Source organism: Ascidia mentula, chromosome 6, assembly GCF_947561715.1.
Source record: "Ascidia mentula chromosome 6, kaAscMent1.1, whole genome shotgun sequence".
NCBI lineage: Eukaryota > Metazoa > Chordata > Ascidiacea > Phlebobranchia > Ascidiidae > Ascidia > Ascidia mentula.
This window is the reverse complement of record NC_138571.1, coordinates 15,539,368-15,560,363: the sequence shown is the minus strand read 5'-3', so window position 1 is coordinate 15,560,363 and position 20,996 is coordinate 15,539,368. Positions and strand designations below refer to the sequence as shown.

Here is a 20,996-nt window from a genome sequence, read left to right as displayed (position 1 = left end):
AATCGTATTGTGTTCAGAATCAGCTGTGTTGCGAAACACCAACCTTTTATTATCTTTCCGCTAGCTAGCGCTCTTTGCGCATAATCTTTGCGGCAATCGGTGATGCGTGACGGAGCTCGTGAAAATGTAAATAAACCAAGGCATGAAGTAGCAGTGAAGCGTTGCAGTTTACACAATGTGAAGGTGTTGTGTTTCCGACAGGCAAAGGTGTTGTGGAGTTTAGCGTAGAAAAATAAGGCATTAGCAGTTCGACAATTAACATTTCGCGAAAATGTTGTATTGTCTATATTGTGGGTTGCATGGTAGGACGTGATACCGTGATTGTGTGATAGATCTCTGGCATAGTATCTAACGCAGTAGTTGTAATGGTTGATACGAAGGAGTAATTTAAGGCGTTGTCATTTTGTCTTGCCAACAACAACACGTTTCTGAAATCTTTTGATGTTTATGTGAAATTGGATTAATGTCAACATTATATGTTTCTACAATTTTGTGTTTTTTTTCACTTTGTTGTTTAGAACAATCAAATCCTTGCATAATGACTTAACAACACAGGGGGTAAAAAATGTCACAGAAGTCAAATTCTGGCAGTTTGGGTTCTGCTGGAGGGACCCTTGGCCTCCAGGGACGTTTACTTGAAGTTGCAGTTGTGGTTGGAATGGATGACGAGACTGGCCTGGAGCAGCGACAACTAGAGGTTTGTTCATGATTGGTTAGGTTAAGTTACTAGCTGGCACATTAATATTCATATCTTGTTATAACTGGCTATTTACTCTTGTTTTGCTAAAAGATCAAGGTTCACATTTTTGCTGCAATGATTCCTGTAGTTATGCAGGTTTTTGGTTAGGCAGGGGTTTCTCGCCAAACAGATAACTGGCTTTTTGCTCTTGTTTTTTGCAAACATACCTCAGAATGCTGATAAAAACTCCCTGTCTGTATAATTACAGGATGCTTGGTAGCAAAAATACCAAAATTGGTTACAGTAAAGGTTGTGTTAAAAATGTGTGGCTTGATCTTTTGGCTAAACTCAGAATCACAGGCTTGTTGGTTATTGGTATTGGAGTTTAAACTTGGTTGTTTTAGATATATGCATAACTGTAGTTACTATATTCTTGACACATTCTATGTTTTGTGTTGTTATCATTCACAGCTCATAAAATTGTTTCAGTGTTGAAGAAATCCCATTACAGAAAAAACTTTTAACCAAACATTTTTAAATTTGATGAGCAAGCTGCACTGATGAGACCTTATAGGTCGAAACAGTGGTCATCTGTATGCTGCTTACACATTTTTAAATTTGTTGTAATGTCTTTGTGACTTATTTTGCAGCACACTGAAATTGAAGATGGAGTAGACCCACTGTTCCAGATGCACTTCAAACCTCAATTATTGGATATTATCTCAGGAACTCAAGAGTCCAGCCAAGTGGCCTCCATGATATTGCAAGGTGTTATTTTTACAATCTGGCAATTAACTTGCAGTGTGAAGTTAATTTATGTGAAAAATTGGAATGTTGGTTTTGTTTATGAAATTGTTGGATTTTGGTGTTTTAACTTTAAACTGTGTTGAATTCTAATAATTTGCTTTTATTGGTTAAATTCTGATATTTTACTACAATGATGCCTTGTAAAATAATATCTATTTTTCAGAATTTTGGTGTGGTGTAGACAGCAATCAAACATCCAATTTTTTAAATGGAAATTAAATGTAAAATTATTTTTAACTACAAAGGCTAAATTTACCCCCTCTTGGGAGAAATATTCTGAATGATAATTAACACCTGTACAAACGTGACAGGTACGTCCACCAATGACCCCCAAGAATGGAGGAAATCTCTGCGTCAAATGAAGAGCTCTAAGTATGTGAATTGACTCATAACACCTGTGTTAACTTCCCCTAATAGTCACCTTCCGACTAGAGGGGGGTTTTCAAGGAGCATAGCATGGTTATTGATTGTATTCACACAAGGCTATAGAAAAATATCTCTTCTTTATGTAACACCACTTACTGCACCATTCTTTGATTTTTGGCATTACTTAACAAAATAACTTTTTATACGTACCTCACAATGATAATTATGCTACAATGTTAACTGCAGTCCCTTTTTCAAGCAATAGCCATTAATAAAAGTTATGATAAACAGAACCAGAAGAGCGCCAAAATCAGTCCAGCGTTCTCGATCAGTTCGCAAACTACGACAACGAGCTAATAAAGATGAAGATGTTCCCGTCTCAACTGACTTTCTAGTAAATCTGCCTTGTATTTGTCTGCCAGGTAATATATTTTCATATGTTCAATTTACATCTATCGAAATGTGCTATTTTTCTTTGTTTTTCATACCTACATGCTTCTTCATAAAAAAGTAATTTAAAAGGCAAATTGTACATATACACTTAAATCATACAACTTTTTTTTGAATCTGTATTTGTCAACGAGCAAGTCATAAAATTTTCCAGATAACTCCAAGGTGTATAAAGATGAGCGATCATCAAAGATGCATTTTGTGGTACTGACCGACATAAGTGGTTCAAGACACTATGCAGCTGTTATGACAATGTACCAGCCTTTTTATGCAACCAAGGTCGGCTATTTTACCAGTGTTGTTCTTTATTTTATCAACAAGTTAAGTACAATGTGCAAAATAGGATTAAACTTTTGACTAACGGTCCATCCAAAAGGAAGTGGTTGCATTTGTAACATTTCCTTCCAGCAAAATTGTTGCAACTATATGCTATGCAACAGCGACATGATGCAACTTGAACGTTTATTGACACAAATGTTTAACAAACTTACTATGGGAGCTGTAAACTTTTATTGTTGTTGGTGATCAGTAAATGCTAAGTTCGGTATTTTTGTTTTTGATACAATTTGTAAAGTTTTGGTTATCACCAGAAAACATCTCATACTATTTTTTAATGCTGAATGTTTCAATCTTATTGTATCATAAATGCAACTTCGAAAAACAGACAATAATTTGTACATAAATTTCGATCAAATAAACCCGTAGTTTAAATTAACCAATTTCCATAAAATGAAGGTTGATTCAGGAAAGATTCTAATTGAAACCCAAAAAATACACATTAAACCATTGACTTTCACAATTTAGAATTTAATAAAGTGCGCCCTATTCTGTGAAACAATGCCTGGGCCATGGTTCACTGCCCAAGTCATGCCTATCCATTGTCCACGTTCTTCATAATGATGTAATGTGTGCTATTGCCTTTGTACTTTAGGCTATCACGTAACATCCCACCAAAGATAGTTTACAAAACGTAGCAACCATACAATGTCAACAGTCCATCAAGTCTTGTAAACTCTTAAAAGGCGTTTAGGCGGTTCGACCATATTTTGAATGTAACACAATCTTTTCCTGTGACAGGGCAACACCTCAAATACTTGGAAACTAAGTCGAGGGAAAATGTCCGGTTCGCTGAGCAGGCTGACAGAAAACAGTGAAATGAGTGCCGGTGAACTAGAACCGTCCCCGTGCTTCGTCCCCGCGTGCATTTGCTTTGTAAGCAGTTTGCCTTACTTCGACACGCTCAAGAACAGCTTGTCTTGGTGGGTGACATTGGACAGCGTAAAATATATAATTGTGCCAAAATCTTGTTGCGGGCGCATGTGTGCTTTCGCCTTGGCAATTTGTGGTGCCGCGGGCCCAGCCAAGATTCCGTTTCGGTGCGATCAAAATATACAATTCATCACAGTTGCAAAAAAGCCTCATACACAAACAAGAGCTTACGAAAACAATAGCAATATTCGCTTTCTTTCGCAAATCGCATTTTTGTTTCAAATTTAGCCCATGTTTCACGATAGCACTTAAGGTACAAAAGGTCAGGCTTGCAATGCAAATATTATCATATAACAAGGCCGATGGATTGTAGCCCCGCCCAGTAGTCTGCAGCAGGAAAAATGTTCCAATTTTTCCGACACCGGCTGCGCTTTGTTGCTTTCACTGAATGCTTGGGCGCATCAGATGTTGAGCCCACGGCATCGCAACGTGACGTCATATCGTTTGGGCTTACCGTAATATTAAACAGTTTTTCTTTGCGTGGGTTTTCAAACACGGTCAAAAGGGCAACGTTTATTTGTTTGGTGGAAGCGATTTTGGTATTTTTCATTATTTTGAGCTATAACAGAATCTAAGGAATTGTGTCTCATTCGTGAGTCAAATATGACGTGTTTCGCTGAAGTCATTTCATGTTCGCCGTCAATTTTTCATCTCTCTATCATTTTATGATGTCTCTCAGAATGTGAGTCAAAGTATCAAAGTCAGTTGCACCTCCACCGAACCAAAACCACCGCGCTTGTTCGTCAACGCGATCAGCCTGGTTAATCATTTAATTGCGACCGAACAGCAATCAAAACGATTTAATCGCTTGTGCAGCATTTGCGCTATACTTGACCTGCACGAGACCTTCCGTGTTCAAGAGAATGGCTTTGGGCACTCTAAAGCACCAAGGAATGTAACTATCATCATGCTCTGGCTGTAAGCCCGACCGATTTGATACGCCGCATAGGTGGATGAACGCGCAATTTCTCCGTTAGTGGTTAAATGGAGCGTGGCAATCGTCCGCTCAGGTTTTGGTTTCGGCGATAAACCTCACTCGGCTGCTACAGAGCAGTAACGGATGCTGCTATTAAAAAACTTTCGCCTTCACTAAATTACCCAGTTGTTCTTTTAAACCATAGTTCATTAATGTATTTCTACACGTGGTTTTATTTTTTTAATTTGGTGAAAAGTTTTTAAAGGTTGGTATGACCTTGGAATTGCGAACATACTGGCAATAAGCATGGAGTCAATAATATGAAGTTTGTCAGCTGTGTACAGATGGCCACTGTTTCGACCTATAAAGGTCTCATCAGTGCAAGATCATCCATAGTCGCACCAAGCTGCACTGATGAGACCTTACAAGTGATCTGTATGCAGCTCACAGAATTCATACTGACATCAGTTTCATGAATACTCTGTAAGTTTAATTTAAACCTCTGCGCAGCAGTGGATGCCATCGTGTACTTGTAGTGACACGAGAAGGAGAACCGAAAAAAATTCGTCGGCGCAGTTGCTCATGACCGGGTTGTCACGCACCACCGTCTCTTTCTCACCGTTTTTTCTGTCATGTGGCGACAAAGCGCTGTCGTGAAACTGGAGAGAACCGCATAGTATGCTGGAAATGCGGGCGTCATTTAGTTCAAAATAGCGAAATATATCGTTCCATTGCAAAGGAATTGGAATTTGAATTTTCCATTATCCGTCAGTGCAAAAAAAATAATAGGTTACAAAACGGTTGGTAACTGGTTCATAGCCGAACGCTCAACAAACTGCTTAAAAAATGTTTTTCCCGTGAGATTTAAACTTACGACGACCCTGATCATTCCAGTCCTCTGCCTACTGTGCAGAGGTGGCGAGTGATAATACCACTTTCATTATAAAAGTTCAACCACAAAGTGTATCTTTCGACGTCGTCAAAATTTGAATAGGCGCCAAACGATGGGACAATGCGCATACCTCCGTGTAGAGAATTGATCTGGAGTTGTTGACAATTGTGTGTATTTTGCAGTTTATTAAAAGACATCCGCGCCCTACCAAACCCATCCGGGTTCAGGAAGGTTCTGGAAAAATACGTCACCAATCTTTCCGTCATCCTCTGTCCGCCACCCACACTCCAAGTGGTGAGTTCTTGCTCCTATGCTGTTGTATGAGGTATTTAAGTCCCAACAAAGATATTGGGATAGTTTACATTTATTGACTGCAAATGCCTGGAGCTTTTTCGCTTTTGTAATCGGCTGTATCATGTGCAAACAGATGCAGAGTCAACGCAACAATACCGGTAGCCTTGAATGTAAATTGCACCGTTTTTATGTAATACAAATACAATGTTGGAGGTTTTTTTAAAGTTTATACAACGATAATCGTATATGACGTTTTAACAGGATACCGATTGCCACCAAATGCCTCGCAAACAATAGTTTTTAGTTTTTTCACATGTTTTGTCTTTTTGAGCCATATAAGTTTAATGTTTCCATATTTATGATCAACAGTCGCTGAATAAGAAAATGCCTAAATTTGCGAACGTCAAGTTTTCCTTTGCTACAAACTTTATACGTTTTTACATGGCTTACATTTCTACAAATACACAGACATTTACACTGGGAGGGTGGCCCTTCACCATGTTCCCATCTTCAGAACCTGGAAAAGCCAATTTCGTCACCGACCTCGACCTCCGTGTTCCTCTCTTCGTTTTTACTAGGAAACCCGCACTTCTGTTGCAAGTATGACGTTAAATTGAGCCACTGTATGTGGATAGATAGATATATTTTTGTTTGTTGTAATCTCTTCATTACATTTTTCAATGCCTTAAATTGTCACAAAACTCGAATTTTTATCAAAGTTTTTAGTTACTTAAAACAAAAAGTGCCAAAAAGTTTTGTTATATTTTAGTAATGTTTAGAACTGTGCGCATTGGGACCTCGGATGCATTTTTATGCGCTTTTTAGTTGGGATGGGCAGCCTTGTCTTGACAAGATTGTTTCAAGATATCCAATTTATGGGGTCGCTTTATTAGAATAATGTCCCATTAAAACCACCGTCTTCTGTGGGCTGCTGTTTTCCCAAAAGTACGCTTTCCCAATAGAAATTGGGTGTAGATATTATGTTTATGTCAGTGGTATTAGGAATGGACACTCAGCTCTTACTACTAATAATCACTTTAAAAAAATAAAATGTACGATTCCTTCTTAAACAAAATCCGTCCTCCGTTGAGAATCCCTGCTAGCACTTCGATCATTGTATGACTTGCTAACCAACGGATATTGGTAATGGAATTACCTGCACACACATGTTGTGCGATGCATCTACAACAGTTGATTAATTGAAACTTCCCCCATACACAAAAGCACGCAAGCACACGGTTCTTTGCCATAGAAAGATTTAAAATCAAAACATCAATTTTTCTTCACCAACCCAGACAAAGATGCTTTGTAAAATCGGCGTCGCCGAATATCCTGGGAGTGCGCATCACAAATATTGCATATTGACTTTAAAATACCCTGGAGGTATTTCGCTCTTGCTGCAGCCTATGCAAACAGACGTTGGGTCAACTTAACAATAGCGTTCAGCCTTCCTTTGCATTTATAACGTACGTGATACACAAACGGGTGAAATTACAATGTTGAAGGTCAAATTGAGGCGATGGCTTTATCTTGATAATTGTTCTCATGCAAAAAATATTTACGCACCTAATCTTATGCCAAGTACAACGCAAAAGTATTGGAGCTATTAATTGTGTATTAATTTTTGAATAATTATTGCAACTATAAGAGTAGATGATATGGTTTAAGGATAAAGGCCACCTTAACCAATTTATGGTTGACGTCATATATATTTGCCTAAACGTTTAAACAAACAGATCACAACAAACCGCCCACCCATTGTAATGACAATAGTTCGGTTGTATCAGTTCCACCTTTAAGCACATCCCACAAAACCACAAACTGGGCCGAAGTAGATTGACAGCCAATTTAAAAAAAATTGCCCTGTATTCAAGTGCATACGTTGTGGAGGGGTTTTAGTAAAAACCAAAATAGTGATTTTAGGCGGCGACTGATTGGACATTATTGGTAGTTAACAGGAGCGAACAAAAATGACTCGTTTTTTTTTCAAACAACATCAAGTTATAAGAGTATCCGGAGGGCCGAATTTGTCCATGTCTGATACAATGTTCCTGTATAGTTTAACTCAAAACGATTTAATGCTGAAATTCCTTTAGGTGATGGCTTGTATTCTGCTGGAGCAGCGACTTGTATTCATATCTGAGAATTATTCACTGGTGACGCTGGTTATGGAGGTGGGTGCTTATTTATTGTACAGCTGAGTTCCGAGTGTTGCCTATCCTACGCATAAGGCTTGTTTTTATTGGTTGGGGAAACACGTAGCTAAAGTGCACTTCTATCCGTCGGGGTGTGACGACAGAGAAAGCACATTGTGGGAAATTAGAGCTTGAGATTATAGGAGTTTGTGCTTATTAAAAATCATTAGGTGTAGCTTGCTTTGCGTATTAGAACCCTTACAATGCTTTCCACTGTATTTATAGCAGCTGGGAAACAAAATTTTGCACCAAAACCCCCAAGAAAAGACCAAGATTTTGATTTATTATTTTTTCGCAGGCTCTCCTTTGCTACATTCGACCGTTCACGTGGCCTCATCAATACGTCCCTCTACTCTTCTCCGAAATCATTGATTTTGTCGCTTGTCCGGGTATTTTTCTAATGGGATGTCACGCCATGCACCGCGAACAGATAGACCAGGTAAACTGGGATCCATGTTGTTCGGTTATGTTTAATTTTCGTGCTATCGTTGTCAAGCATTTTGGTATTCGTATTGTGGTTGATGTTTCCATGTGTTTGAAGCCGATTCTGTAACTCTGATGAACCAGAAGATTAGGTAAAATACGTGGATAAATTTGTGGGAACTTGTGTGGTTTGTGTTATGTTACCAGCTAAGTTTATTGATACCGGGAGCTTGATTTTTCAGATAGCCCTCCGACTGTGGCTGATTAAGATTGGCTGCAATGTCAGTAAACCTTTTTGATCAAAATTTGTATTGTATCAAATTTCGCATTGAATTCTGTGATTGCAATTTGGCCTTTTTTAAACGGAACATAACGTAACGCTGCACGAACCCTCAGGTTGAAAACGATCAGATCGTGGTTGATTTGGATGTTGGGAAGGCTTACATGTGCGCTTCCTACGACTGGATCAAAACGGGCGGCAATAATAACAAGGAAAACATCAAGGGATTGGAAGAAAAAGTTGATTCACACTTTCCGAACCACATAGTGGAGAAAGTCCTACAGAGGTATGTGTGCTTCAAATTAAACCAAGTTAAATCGAAATAGAACTAAAATCAAAATTAAAAAGACTGTCATTCTTGAAAAGTTTTCGAATCTGGTCTAGGTACCCGAAATATAAACCTCGGATCCCGAAAATTCGGCATATTTATAGCCTTCCCTGACGTGTGGAATTGTCTGCTTTTAGCGTTATTAGTCAACGAAATAAATGACTGTGTGTAATTCGTACGTGTGTACCATCATATGCTTGAAGCAAGTACTTGATTGATTCTCAACCTCAAAAAACAATTCGGTGGCCACAGACCAGTTTTGCTTTTTGGTCGTTGCTGTAATGGTTACCCGAAAACCACAAACATCCGCAACATTCGTATCGTAAACTCGTATATCACCTCCAAGGAACACATTTTAGCGCTGAAAGCAAATGTCTGGTTTAAAAATGTTTTACGATTTACAAATACCTCAACCCGCTCCGCTAAGGGTCCAGTCGTGTGTGCTCTTGCTCGTAAACGTTTGTATGATACGTTGGAATTTCGGTTGTTACATTTTGCCTAGTTAAACACCATCCAACTGGACTAGTCCATACAGGAAAGCTTGGTAGGACATGTGTGATGATGTCATCGTAATGATATCTAGGTTCGAAGACAAATTAAAATTTCGTGATGACGTGGCGTTGTTAGTTTGGGGATTCCCCGAATTTTTTTTTTTTTGTTGAAATCCACCAATGAAAAATGTTTTTCAATTTTCCATTGTCTCCCATGACACTTTTTGTCATTCTCACCAGGTTGTCGGGGCTTCAAATTCACAACACGGTTCACGAGCTCGCCGTCCCCACTCCTGTTACCATAGAGGAAGTTCACAAGCGGGAGGCGGAGAGAAAGTCGATCAACAACCGGAAAATTCAGGAAATATTCATGGAGATGATGATCGACTTATTCGGGTGCGAAAACTGCTTCATTTGCTTTTGGGGAGATTTGTTATAATCTATACAGTGTGAGCTGCAGACAGGTGTACACACTTTTCCGACCTGTAAGGTCTCATCAGTGCTGCTGGTGACCGTGGCACATGCTAGCTGGTAGATTAGCAGGCACACAGATTTCCACTTTGTGGTACCGTTCGGTCAATCGTCGATATGTTCGGTACCAAACTAGGTACCAATCAACACAGACGAACCACGTGTACACAGTGTGTACACCTGTCTGCAGCTCTCATTGACTATTATGGCTCTTTTGCGCATATACTATACAGTGTATGCTTTGAAAGTCCAGAGGTTGACGGCCTTGCATTCAAACATCCAGTTACAGCATTTTTGAACGCAACTGAAACATACTCCGTGTCGCAATACCTATGCATATATATTTGTCATCAGGTGTTGTTGTAATTTTTGCGTGCATGCAAAACAAAATATTCGTCCACGTCATTACACCTTTCAGCATCATAATAAGCCTCTTGCAATACACGTAGTCCGGCCGAGGCGGTTAATTATGACGTAATTGGTTTTTCTAAATAAGCTTACCGTCTGTATGGAGCCAGGATGTAGGGCTGAAAGAGTTGCCGATATATGGTCAATGCTATACGTTATATGTGTCTTTAAAGACATCATTTATCATGATTTGTCAAGGAAGTTGACAGATCTTTAATCCTATGGTAGATGTAATCTAACTCTTTTTAGAAAACAATTCCTTTTGCTTTAGTTTCGGGCAGTCAATGTATACCGGTATGATTTGGTTGCGGTTGACTTGGTAGCTGGTTGCATTTTCATTATGAAACGTGTCAGTTGTTTTTCAGTGACTGCATCTACTTCCTTGATCACGAAATCAACCAATTCCGCACGGACGAATTTATGGAAACTATTAACTCATCCGATCTACCATTCTATTTGAAGGTACCAAAATATCGCCAAAAAAAGTAACATATAATATATATATAACTAACATATTCGTTGAGGATTTGGCTTTAAATATCGTTGTCATAGCTCTCCTGATTTTGGCTGTGTTTTCTATTGTTTAAATAACCGACTACCGCATTTTCGGGATCGGCTTCAAAGCGCAATTAGGGTGAAAGTCAAAAACTCTACCTCAAATTATGTATGTTGCAATCTAGTAAAAACGCCTTCATTAATTCCCAATATCGTACGACGTTATCAGAAAAGATACCCAACCTTGTTTCAGGTGAGCAAGACGTACATGTTCAAGAGGTTCGTCCAGGATCGTCTACGTCGAACCGAGGACACTTTTAGTCGAATCGCTGAGGAAAGAAAACGGAGGACTGGCGCTAAAGCTGTCATGGCTCGAAGGTGAGGTGACAAGTTCTGTATATCAGAGGGTCGTGACACATATCGCAGTTGCAAAAATCAGACATGTTGTATTGGGAGACTTGGCCATGACATTGACATGTTTTGATTTGTTTAAGACGTTTCGGCAAAACCTCATGGCATCATAAGATTTTTAACATTTTCAGCACTTGGGGCAAGTCTCTTTATTCTCAGAATTATAATTAAATCCATTATTAGTGTTACTAAGACTCGTTGTTATTAATGTGTTTCTTTGTCTGCAGTAAGAACTTTTCTTTCGTGTAATCTTTTTTGACCTTGCACCGGCCTTTAGTGTAAGTCCCAAATGAAAAAAAACTTTTGGGCCTGCAAGAGTTGATCCATAATTGACAGCAAGCTTGAACCCATTCATGTTATTTTTAATGCTTTTATCGTATAAATAATTTGTTGCTTCGAGGCATTATGTTCAATAATTTCACAAACCTCATGCGTTTACTGTATTATCCACAGAATGTAACGTACCCAATTTTAACTTTACATACATGCAACAAATTTTCCCCGTCTGCAGAACTTTCGGTAAAATACGTTCAGTGGGGGAAGTTACGATACCTTCTCCTATACGACGATCCACACCCCGCCGACCTCATTCGTCCGGTTACGGTGATAATCGTTCCACTATCAAGATGAACGGTTCATCCCACTTGACCCCGCCCATATCACGCCCCTTCGCCTTGCGCAAAGTATCCGACAACGACCCAGGTCAGAGATTTTCATGTGTTTTGTCCAAGTTATTGGCTTAATAAAATGGGTTTTGTGAAGTATTTGTGTGCTTTGGGCAACGATATGCAGTTGTACAGGAACGTAAATCGTACACTTGCATTTTTATCAGTGTTTTTTAGTGTAAAAATTGTTTCCCCCAAATCCAGTGAACATCCAGTATGTTAAACGCAGTGCTAATTGTCCTACACCGTTGTAAATACTTATAAAAACATCCAAGATTCTCTGATTGTCGAATGTACCATTGCAAAAAAGCCAAAAAAACAACACTTTAATATCTTAAAATCAGTCTTAGTCCTGGAAGAAGCGAGAATGGCTGCGCTTTCTCTTTACAATCAGAGATAACACAATGTGCGTTTTTTTTCTTTAGGCGACCTTTTCGCGCACATGAAGGTTAAACCACAAAGAATCAGCCTCCCCACCTTCCCAGTGCAGGGGACGAACTTTAACGCAGGTAACTGTCTTAAATCGCCTGCTCATTCATCACAAAATGTTTAATTATCACCTTGAAGGTCACTTCTATCGCCGATGCGCCGAAATCGCCGGTGACGTCATGGACAAACTCTCCAACGACGGTCGACGTCAAAACGGCCACGCCCACCAGCCACACCCCAATTCGTCTACAACCCGCGCCGCTTGTCTCATCGTGCGAGGTCTCTACAGAGCTGCGATGGGGGATCACCTAAAGGGCCTGGAAGATCTGCATGCGACGGCACAGGAGGATTACAGAATGTTCCCTGATAAGTAAGTTTATATATGCGTGCGGAATTAGGGTGAGTTGCGTCCATGCATGTGGGATCATTCCAGTGTCAACGTCAGAACAGAAAAGTTTGTTTCTTACCAACATCAATACACAGCTAAAAGTATAACGATGTCTTCATCTTATAAACCACAATTAGAACTAAGATTGTTGATAAAAATACCTTCGCGGTTGGGAAATTTCGCCCTAATATATACGGATTCTGGTATGTCGGTTACAGTAACCACGTTAGCTTTTGGTATAAATAAGGGATCTCAAGAACGTAGCAAAACGTTTTAATAGTTGAAGCTTATCTAGGTATATGCGTTTTATATATGTAACTTTATGTGTGGTGCATGATGATTTCTATGGTACTTTAGGTATAGATATACAGTGCGATATATTTTAAAATCGCGAGTCCACTGTGACGTATGTGTGTTACGATTGGTAACATTTGTCATACTATAGTAGTGTCACACTATACAAAGCACAACAACACAATTCAAATTACGCCCACAACATAACCTATTAGCGTTAGCCCCACCCTTGCTTCTGGGAATAGAACAACACGAATGTAATTTCCCCTTAAACGCAAATTACTCCAGATGCTAATTTGCAAATAACTCAGCTGGAGGAAGGCGCTTTCCTCACGTCACTTGTACAACAACCTCTTTATAGTGAACCCTGTATGTAAATGATAATCTAAATGCCGGTTAAGGGGTGTGTATAGGTTTGTCCCAGTTAATCTACAGCTCTGTACTGTGTATTGTTTACCAAGACTTTTTTGCCCACACACACTGCGTATCTCGGCTAATTTTAGGTGCCTAAAATCAACAACCAGTGCCGCAAACCCCTCCAAAATGTGTTACCAAATTTTTTATTTCTGTTTAGAATAACCAGATCAATGGTTTTGGGGGATTAAGTCTTATTTTCCTATTTTCCAGAACAATTAAGGCGATCGTTAACTCGCTTCCACAGAGGGAGATGGTGCTTCTCAGAGCCTTGCCTTTCTATAAGGGCGACGACTTCTACAAGACGAATGAACTGAAGTCAAGGAACGAGTCGTTTTACTACGGAGACGAAGACCTGCCATATAACCCCCTCGGTCAGGCGATTACTTTAAGACTTTCTGTTCTGTTTTTCTTTTGTTTATTTTTAAAAAAATAAATCTTTTTTGTTACCTTTGTGAAATTTTAATGTCTAAAAATAAAAACACAATTCGAATATTAAATTGCCATTGTTTGAAACATTTTTACTTATCCAAGTCGTACGCTTACAGACAAGGCCATGTTAGCTGGGATTCTTGAGAAGAGTGACGTCACAAGCGACGGTGACGTCATTGACCGCGTGTTCGACGCCCTGTCTGTTTCGTCACAGGAGATCGACCCTGAGATTTTCGCGTCGTTCTACCATACGTGGAAACAGGTGCAAATATTGTTTTGTGATTTGGTTAAGTGGTTAGAAAATCTAGTTGAAAAACAAACATAAGTTTTTTGTTTAAAAACGTCACGTTTTTGGTCTTCCAAGGTCACGTATTTATTTCACAAGCTTGTCTTTTTTTTCTGTTTTTCCTGTTTTGCAATTTTTCTCCTTCAAGCACACAAAAAACATCATTCAAGGCAAAAAATGACATAAACTTGTCTTGGTAACAAATCTACCAACCGTGATTTGGATGTTTGGTTGCAGACACGGCATGAATGCGAACAGGCGCTCCGCAGTCTGTTGTCCGCCGGTAACACCAACTTAGGGGTGTTGCAAGACTCTGAAAGACTTCTCAAAGTTTCCTCGGTAGTTTCGTCCAACAAAGGCACTGGACGTCTGATTCTCACAACCAGAAAGTAAGATTTTATAGAAAATAAAGCGCTTTTAGACTATTTACTGGGAATATTTACGTGACCCCCGTACAAAAGACTTCACTCTGATGGTCCGGATAAATCAAAAAAATATTTCTGTGTGATTTTTTGTTGTATATCATGACAAGAACAGATAGTTTACTTTAAAAATTCTATCTAACGCTATTTTTATCCTAACTTTTTACTCAAAAACTTGTGGAATTTAGTAAGCATGATGCAAAAGCCGAGCCGACGCTTGTATTGAGAAGTCTCTATGTTTTGGTTTTAATTGCAGGTTGCTGTTTATGACGGAGTTGTACCAAGAATGTAAACACATTATCCGACTCAACCAAATCAACCACGTGAAAATGAGCAAACTAAAGGCAATCTTTCACACAACGCCCGCACTTTCTGTCAAATGCGACGGTAAGATGTATTTAAACATATAGTTTATTGTATATAAGCAAGCGGAGTCAATTTTTCTTTGAGATTTCTGTCAGCTGCATGCGGATGGCCACTGTTTCTACCTGTTTCGTTTGGTGTCTAATGTGAAGTCTGTGCCTGGCCGTTTGGCCTACTTGATCGTCCACAGTCACATCAAAGCTGCACTGACACCCACAGTTTTTGTTGTTGCTTTTTTAACTCTCTTTAATGACATTTTGCAGATGATGATCCGTTCAAAGTCGGTCTAAAGGCAGACTGTGAACTTTGGAGAAATTTGATCAACGAAATGAAGACAGGACGAATGCTGTCCAGAGGTTTGTAACACTCTGTTCCCGACATCGACTTTACAACTAGTTGTTTTGCGTCTGCAGCAGTTATGTCTGCGTATAATATATTAGTAAATGGTGTGTTGTGTAAATGGTGATAGCAAGATAAATGGACAAGGCAACAAATTCATACCCGTGCAAATTACCCGTTGAAGATTATATCTTTAACATTATACCAATAACTAACCTTGCATCGCATTGAACAACATTTTGTAAACAATGTCATTGTGCAGATTGGAAGGACCACGCCATGACCTTGGGAGCAGCAGCTCAAAACGTTGGAATAGCTGACGCAGTTTACCAAGCCGCCCTTGATGAAGGTTTCATGACCCCAGAAGCTGCTATGGAATGGGTCAACAAATTATGCAACTTCACTAAACTCCACCAGTCAGGGCAACTACGGGCGGTCCCTCTGGAAACAGACGAGGTAATGTTGTAGTTTTTTTTTGTATTTCCAACAGTGTAAAGCTTGTGCGTTAATACGTTAACGCCTAAAATCGCGCGCGCTGATTTTCGGTATGTGATGAAGGTTTTTTTAACATTAAGTTTGCAAATGCTGCCTAAAAAAAAAAGCAAAACAAGAAGTGGTGAATTATATCCCACCACATATATTGTTTTAAATCACCTATGCCAGACCACTAATATGTTTTTTTTTGTCGTCTAGATGTTGCTGCTGCGCATTGACACGTCGCCGAAGGAAATGAAAAAGACGAGCGTCAGTAAGATCATATATTCATCCGCAGGTAAACATGTCTCAATCACTTTTATCGACAGATCCGAGCATTTCGCGGTGCATACGTAAACATAAGTTGTCTGCAAATTGCGAGTTTAACTTTATTACAGTGAATGCTAAAGTTTTCTTTTTTGCAGGAATCGATGAAACGCCTCGAGTTTGGGTCGCTCTCGCATCCAACAAGATACGCCTTATTGACACCACAAGTTGGACACTCGACGCTCGTCCTATTAAAGATTGCAGCTCCAAACTGGTAAGACCGCAAACCTTGCTTGAGAATCATGAAGTGTCGATGTATGATTTGTAAACAGTTTCGGAATTTTTTTTAAGCCATTTTTCTAATTTATTGAACTTTAACACAAAAACATGTTGGTAATTTTGTAAAACTTGAATAGTATTTTTGTAGTTGCTGCATCTACAACTTTGACTTCATAATATATCAAGCTTTAACTGAAAATATATAAGTTTCTGCTACAAAATTGGTATTTTTGTGATTCCAAAGGCCGCATCCACAACTTTCGCATCATAATTTCGATTAATCGCACAGCTACGCTATGTAATCTAACCTAATGACAACTTCCCCCAGCATGCGTTGTGCGTCGTACAAAGAAAGGAATTGTGGGTAGGAGCGGCGGACAAGACAATCTACGTCATCAACACTAATACTATGAAGAAGAGTCGTGTCTTGCATGAGCACTCATCCGCTATTGTGTCGATATTCCGATGCGGAGAGTAAGTAAATGTTAAATAGACAAAGTGACGCCGTAACCGTTGGCTTAATTGGGTACCACTAACTTACGGAATAAGTAACGTAAGGAAACTCACACTAATTTACGGAGCTAAGGAACCTAAGGAAAGATTAAATTAAGTTTAAATTTGTCCTCTCAATAGAAAGTTTGCCTTTGCTAATAGGTTTTTTAGGCTATTTTCCCAATCAAGGGATGGGTTTGCAGTGGATTTTACATGTTCCGCAAAGAATAGATCCAGTACTAATACATAGTTTTAGGCACGAAGTCATATTATTTATGAAGACTCGAAATGTAACTAATTCGAATACACTTCATAAATCATACGATTCTCGGCGTTTGTGTATTGCATAGAAGCATGTGGGATGATACACGAAAAATGCTTCGCCATTGGAAATTCCAAACGCTCGTTAAACAAGCTTTCATATTAGATATGCAATTAAAAACCCCTTTCACATAGACATCGTAACTTGCAGGCATGTGGTGAGCGCTTCTAGTGACGGAGAAATTGTGGTTTGGAACAAGGAACTGACAAAATCGAGCAAGACGTTTCAGGTCGCGCAACATCCGTATTCGCTCCTCTCATCCGATAGCGTCCGAGATGACACCATATGCTGTTGTAAGTCAACACTTAATCCGGACCACCGGAATATCTCAAACATGTGTTTTATCCTGTAAATAAGCTGGTCCACAATGTAGATGTCAGTGGCATGTTTGTGGTAGACGTTACATGTCATGATCAGGTAAATGACATAGGCGACGAGTTATAATAAGTGGTCTTGGCTAAGTTATTGATAATAGATAGCTTATTTACTGTCGGAATTATTTGGAAATCCATTAGTAGCTTTCCTTGTGTGATAATTCACCCAAATAACAGGAAAAAATGTACATTTTGAAGGCACAAAGGCGTCTATCGCCATCTACAGTTTGGCCGGAGAGTTAAAACAGCGGCTGACTCTGAGCGAGTTTTTTTCGTCGCCGTTTCTCGAATCCCAGATCACGTGTTGCTTGTGCACAGACCGTGGCGAGGTAAGTTTGTGCTAAAAGACGCAAGGACTGACTATCAGAAGGACAAGTTTTGTTTCAAACGTCTGTAATTTGTGGCTTTAATTACAAAATCTCTCCTCTTATAGTTGCTTCCCCTTTTGCAACAAATTTTCTCCACAAACACGTTTCGTTAATTTTTGCGTTGTATTATTTTGTGCATCAATTCTAATACTTCTGTTTACATTAGATATGGATTGGCGACACGCATGGTTGCATTTATGTGTGGCACCAACGTTTCCGAGATCGAACGGTCTCGTCAGACTCCACAGCGCCCACCGGTGAGCGCTTTAACCGTCTCATACCGAAGTGCAACGGAGTGTTGTTCGGCGTCAACGCTGAGATAGCGATTACTTGCATCATGCAGATTGGAGACAACGTAAGTTTACGTCATATTCCACGTTTGTTAAATATTTAAATGTCTTGAATTCGTCATAAAACCCCACAATTTCACATCATTTTATTTTTTCGGTGCACGAATAAAAACAAAAGTAAACATGCAAGGTTTTTATCCTGCAGGTCTGGATTGGAAATTCCCTGGGTGACATCACCATACTTAACAGCGATACCCTGTGCCAAGATCGCGTGCTCAAGGCTCATGACATGGGAGTGACGTCACTGTGTCACGTGGAAAACAGGTTTCTGTTGCATGTTAACTAGATGTTGTTCTGAACCACCTTGCCACAAACGTTTCCTATAAACTATTGTCGATTCCGCCTCTAAAAAATGGACTGTGGTACGATTTCTATTGAAACAAAACATTGCCGTCACCGAATAATGGAAATAAAACCTTTATTCGAATCTCGTGGTTTGCAAATTACGTTTTGTCTCGCACCAGAATAAAATTAACCAAAAACCTAAACATCTTAGGATTCGAATCTCGTGGTTGCCAAGTACCTTTTTGTCTACATTCAAAGTAGAATTAACCAGAATCTAAACGTCTTTAGGATTCGAATCTCGTGGTTTCTAAATTATACGTTTTGTTTTGAATCGAAAGTGAATTAACTACATTCTAAACATCTTTGAATTTGAAACTCGTTGTTACAAAGTCACCTTTAGTCCACATTCAATGGATAATGAACCAGAATCCAAAGGATTCAAATTTCGCGTTTTGTCTTAAATCAAAGTAGAACCAGTCGGAAACCTAAACATCTTTATTGGATTCGAAACTCTTAGTTTGTAAATTACGTTTAGTTTTAAATCAAACAAGAAATAACTAGAATCTAAACTTTGTAGGATTCGAATCTTGTGTTTTTTTAATTATAAGTTTCATCTCAAATCAAATCAGAATTAACCAGTCAGTATCTAAACATCTTTAGGATTCGAATCTCGTGGTTTCTAAATTTTACGTTTTGTTTTCAATCGAAATAGAATTAACTACATTCTGAACATCTTGGAGTTCGAATCTCGTGGTTTAAAAGTCACCTTAACCAAAATCTCGAATTTCGTAGCTTTAAAATTGCGTTCTGTCTTAAATAAAAGTAGAACTAGCCAGAAAACTAAATATCTTTAGATTCGAACCTCGTAGTTTTGAAATTACGTTTAGTTTTATATCAAAGAAGAATTAACTAGAATCTGAACATCTTGGGATTCGACTTTTATGGTGTCGAAGTCTCCTTTTTCTCCTTAATCAAAGTAGAAATAACAAAAACCTACATCATAGATCATAGGATTCGAATCTTGTGGTTTCGAAGACCCGTTTTCTCCTTAATCAAAGCAGAATTAACAAAAACCTGAAACATTCTACGATTCGAATGTCTTTTTTTAAATGATACGTTTTGTCTTGAATCAAATTAAACTAAACCAGAATCCTAAACATCTTAGGATTCGAATCTCGTGGTTTCCAGATATACTTTTTATTTTAATTCAAAGTAGAATTAACCGCAGCCTGTACATCAGAGGATTCGAATCTCATGGTTTCTTAATTATCAGTTTTGTCTTGAATCAAAGTAGATTGAACCGAAAACCTCAACATCGTACAATAGCTTGAGATTTTGTGATTTCGCATTTAAAATTCAACAAAAATGTTGTTTTCTAGGTACGTTATCAGCGGTTCATCATCCAAAGATGGCAAAATAGCAGTTTGGAGGGCATTTGTCACTCAGTCCAAAGAAGGAATGAATTGATGTACGATTATAAAACAATTGCTTTTTCTGCCAGAACAAAATCCACTCTGCCTTGCATAAAAGGTGTTCCAAGTCTCCGGTTTTATTCCGGGTCTTCAAAATGTCGTTTTAACCACATTATTACGTTTTGTACTCGTTTTATTTGTTGGTTTGAACTATGGTGTGTATGTGCGTGCTCTTTAAAATCAAGTGCAAGCTCGTTAATCAAAGAAGTTTTAGTTGCTGTTTTGCTTCGAGTGCTGTTTTTATGTTCATATTTTTTATCGTTTCTGATTCCCGCGGTGCTTTTTAATTTGACTCAAGTGATTTTCAAAAGTGCGTTGCGAACTTGTGAATGTATTTAACGTCACGAACTTATGAATGTATACCGCCCTTTGTCTATTGTATGTGTTTCTAGTTGGTTGAACTAAGTGCAAGTGAACATTGACCGCTATTTCACACTAAAACCGGTATTCCATGTTTCTGTCTGTGCCTTCGTTTGTTTTTGATCGTTGTTGCTGATTGTTTGACTAAACTATGTCCTCTGTAGCACTTGATTTGTTCGGAATTTGCAGTCGTTCCACGTTTTTTTCATTAAATTCATTGGTTTTGTATAAATATGTGTACATTTTAGTTACGTTTGGGTTTCGCATAACAGTATTTCTATCAAAGTAAGTAAAATGCCCTTATTAAACTCTTCTGTCGCAACGAAACGTGACAAACCAGCCGGTAATGTATGTAATTTAGGGTTCACTGAGCAGGGACGCATTGGCCAGAGCATATTTGGACAGTTTTAGTGCATTTTTGACCTTTATTTTTTTTTAGTCATTTGATGCTGGGTGTTGTAGAAAAGTTGGTTGAAAAGCATCAAGGGGATTTTGCTGAAAATTAAATAGCAGTCATTTGTCATTTAACGTTTTTCATTTAAAAATTAGTCGCAGGATAGTTGCTTGAAAGTGGTCGGTGGTCCGGATTAAGGTGCCGACTCTGCCGCTCAGGATACATTGGCCCAAACTACCCTGAAATCGACCCTGGTGGTCCGGATTAAGGTGCCGACTCTGCCGCTCAGGATACATTGCCCAAATCTACCCTGGTGGTCCGGATTAAGGTGCCGACTCTGCCGCTCGGGACG

At 38.9% G+C, this 20,996-nt stretch overlaps 1 protein-coding gene across 1 annotated transcript; it reads left to right on the top strand.

Annotated features, from left to right (window-relative positions):
- The first annotated feature begins 523 nt into the window (after nt 1–523).
- Nucleotides 524–20,442, top strand: LOC145905689 (DENN domain-containing protein 3-like). Its single transcript, XM_082992957.1, has 31 exons — nt 524–697; nt 1,330–1,447; nt 1,798–1,858; nt 2,144–2,274; nt 2,457–2,581; nt 3,380–3,561; nt 5,562–5,673; nt 6,142–6,273; nt 7,770–7,847; nt 8,167–8,307; nt 8,688–8,857; nt 9,631–9,786; nt 10,635–10,731; nt 11,018–11,142; nt 11,687–11,877; nt 12,266–12,349; nt 12,408–12,639; nt 13,579–13,739; nt 13,914–14,059; nt 14,321–14,472; nt 14,762–14,892; nt 15,132–15,224; nt 15,470–15,663; nt 15,901–15,979; nt 16,107–16,222; nt 16,556–16,701; nt 17,192–17,334; nt 17,614–17,744; nt 17,950–18,138; nt 18,279–18,397; nt 19,798–20,442. Exons 1-31 carry the CDS (start codon nt 566–568, stop codon nt 19,883–19,885), a joined length of 4,155 nt encoding a protein of 1,384 aa, XP_082849083.1. The 5' UTR covers nt 524–565; the 3' UTR covers nt 19,886–20,442.
- Nucleotides 20,443–20,996: the final 554 nt, after the last annotated feature.

Coding starts and splice junctions, on each gene's coding strand:
- LOC145905689 (XM_082992957.1), top strand. CDS start 566: ATGTCACAGAAGTCAAATTCTGGCAGTTTGGGTTCTGCTGGAGGGACC. Junction 9,787..10,634: donor ATGATGATCGACTTATTCGG/GTGCGAAAACTG, acceptor GTTGTTTTTCAG/TGACTGCATCTACTTCCTTG. Junction 18,139..18,278: donor TCATGCAGATTGGAGACAAC/GTAAGTTTACGT, acceptor TTTATCCTGCAG/GTCTGGATTGGAAATTCCCT.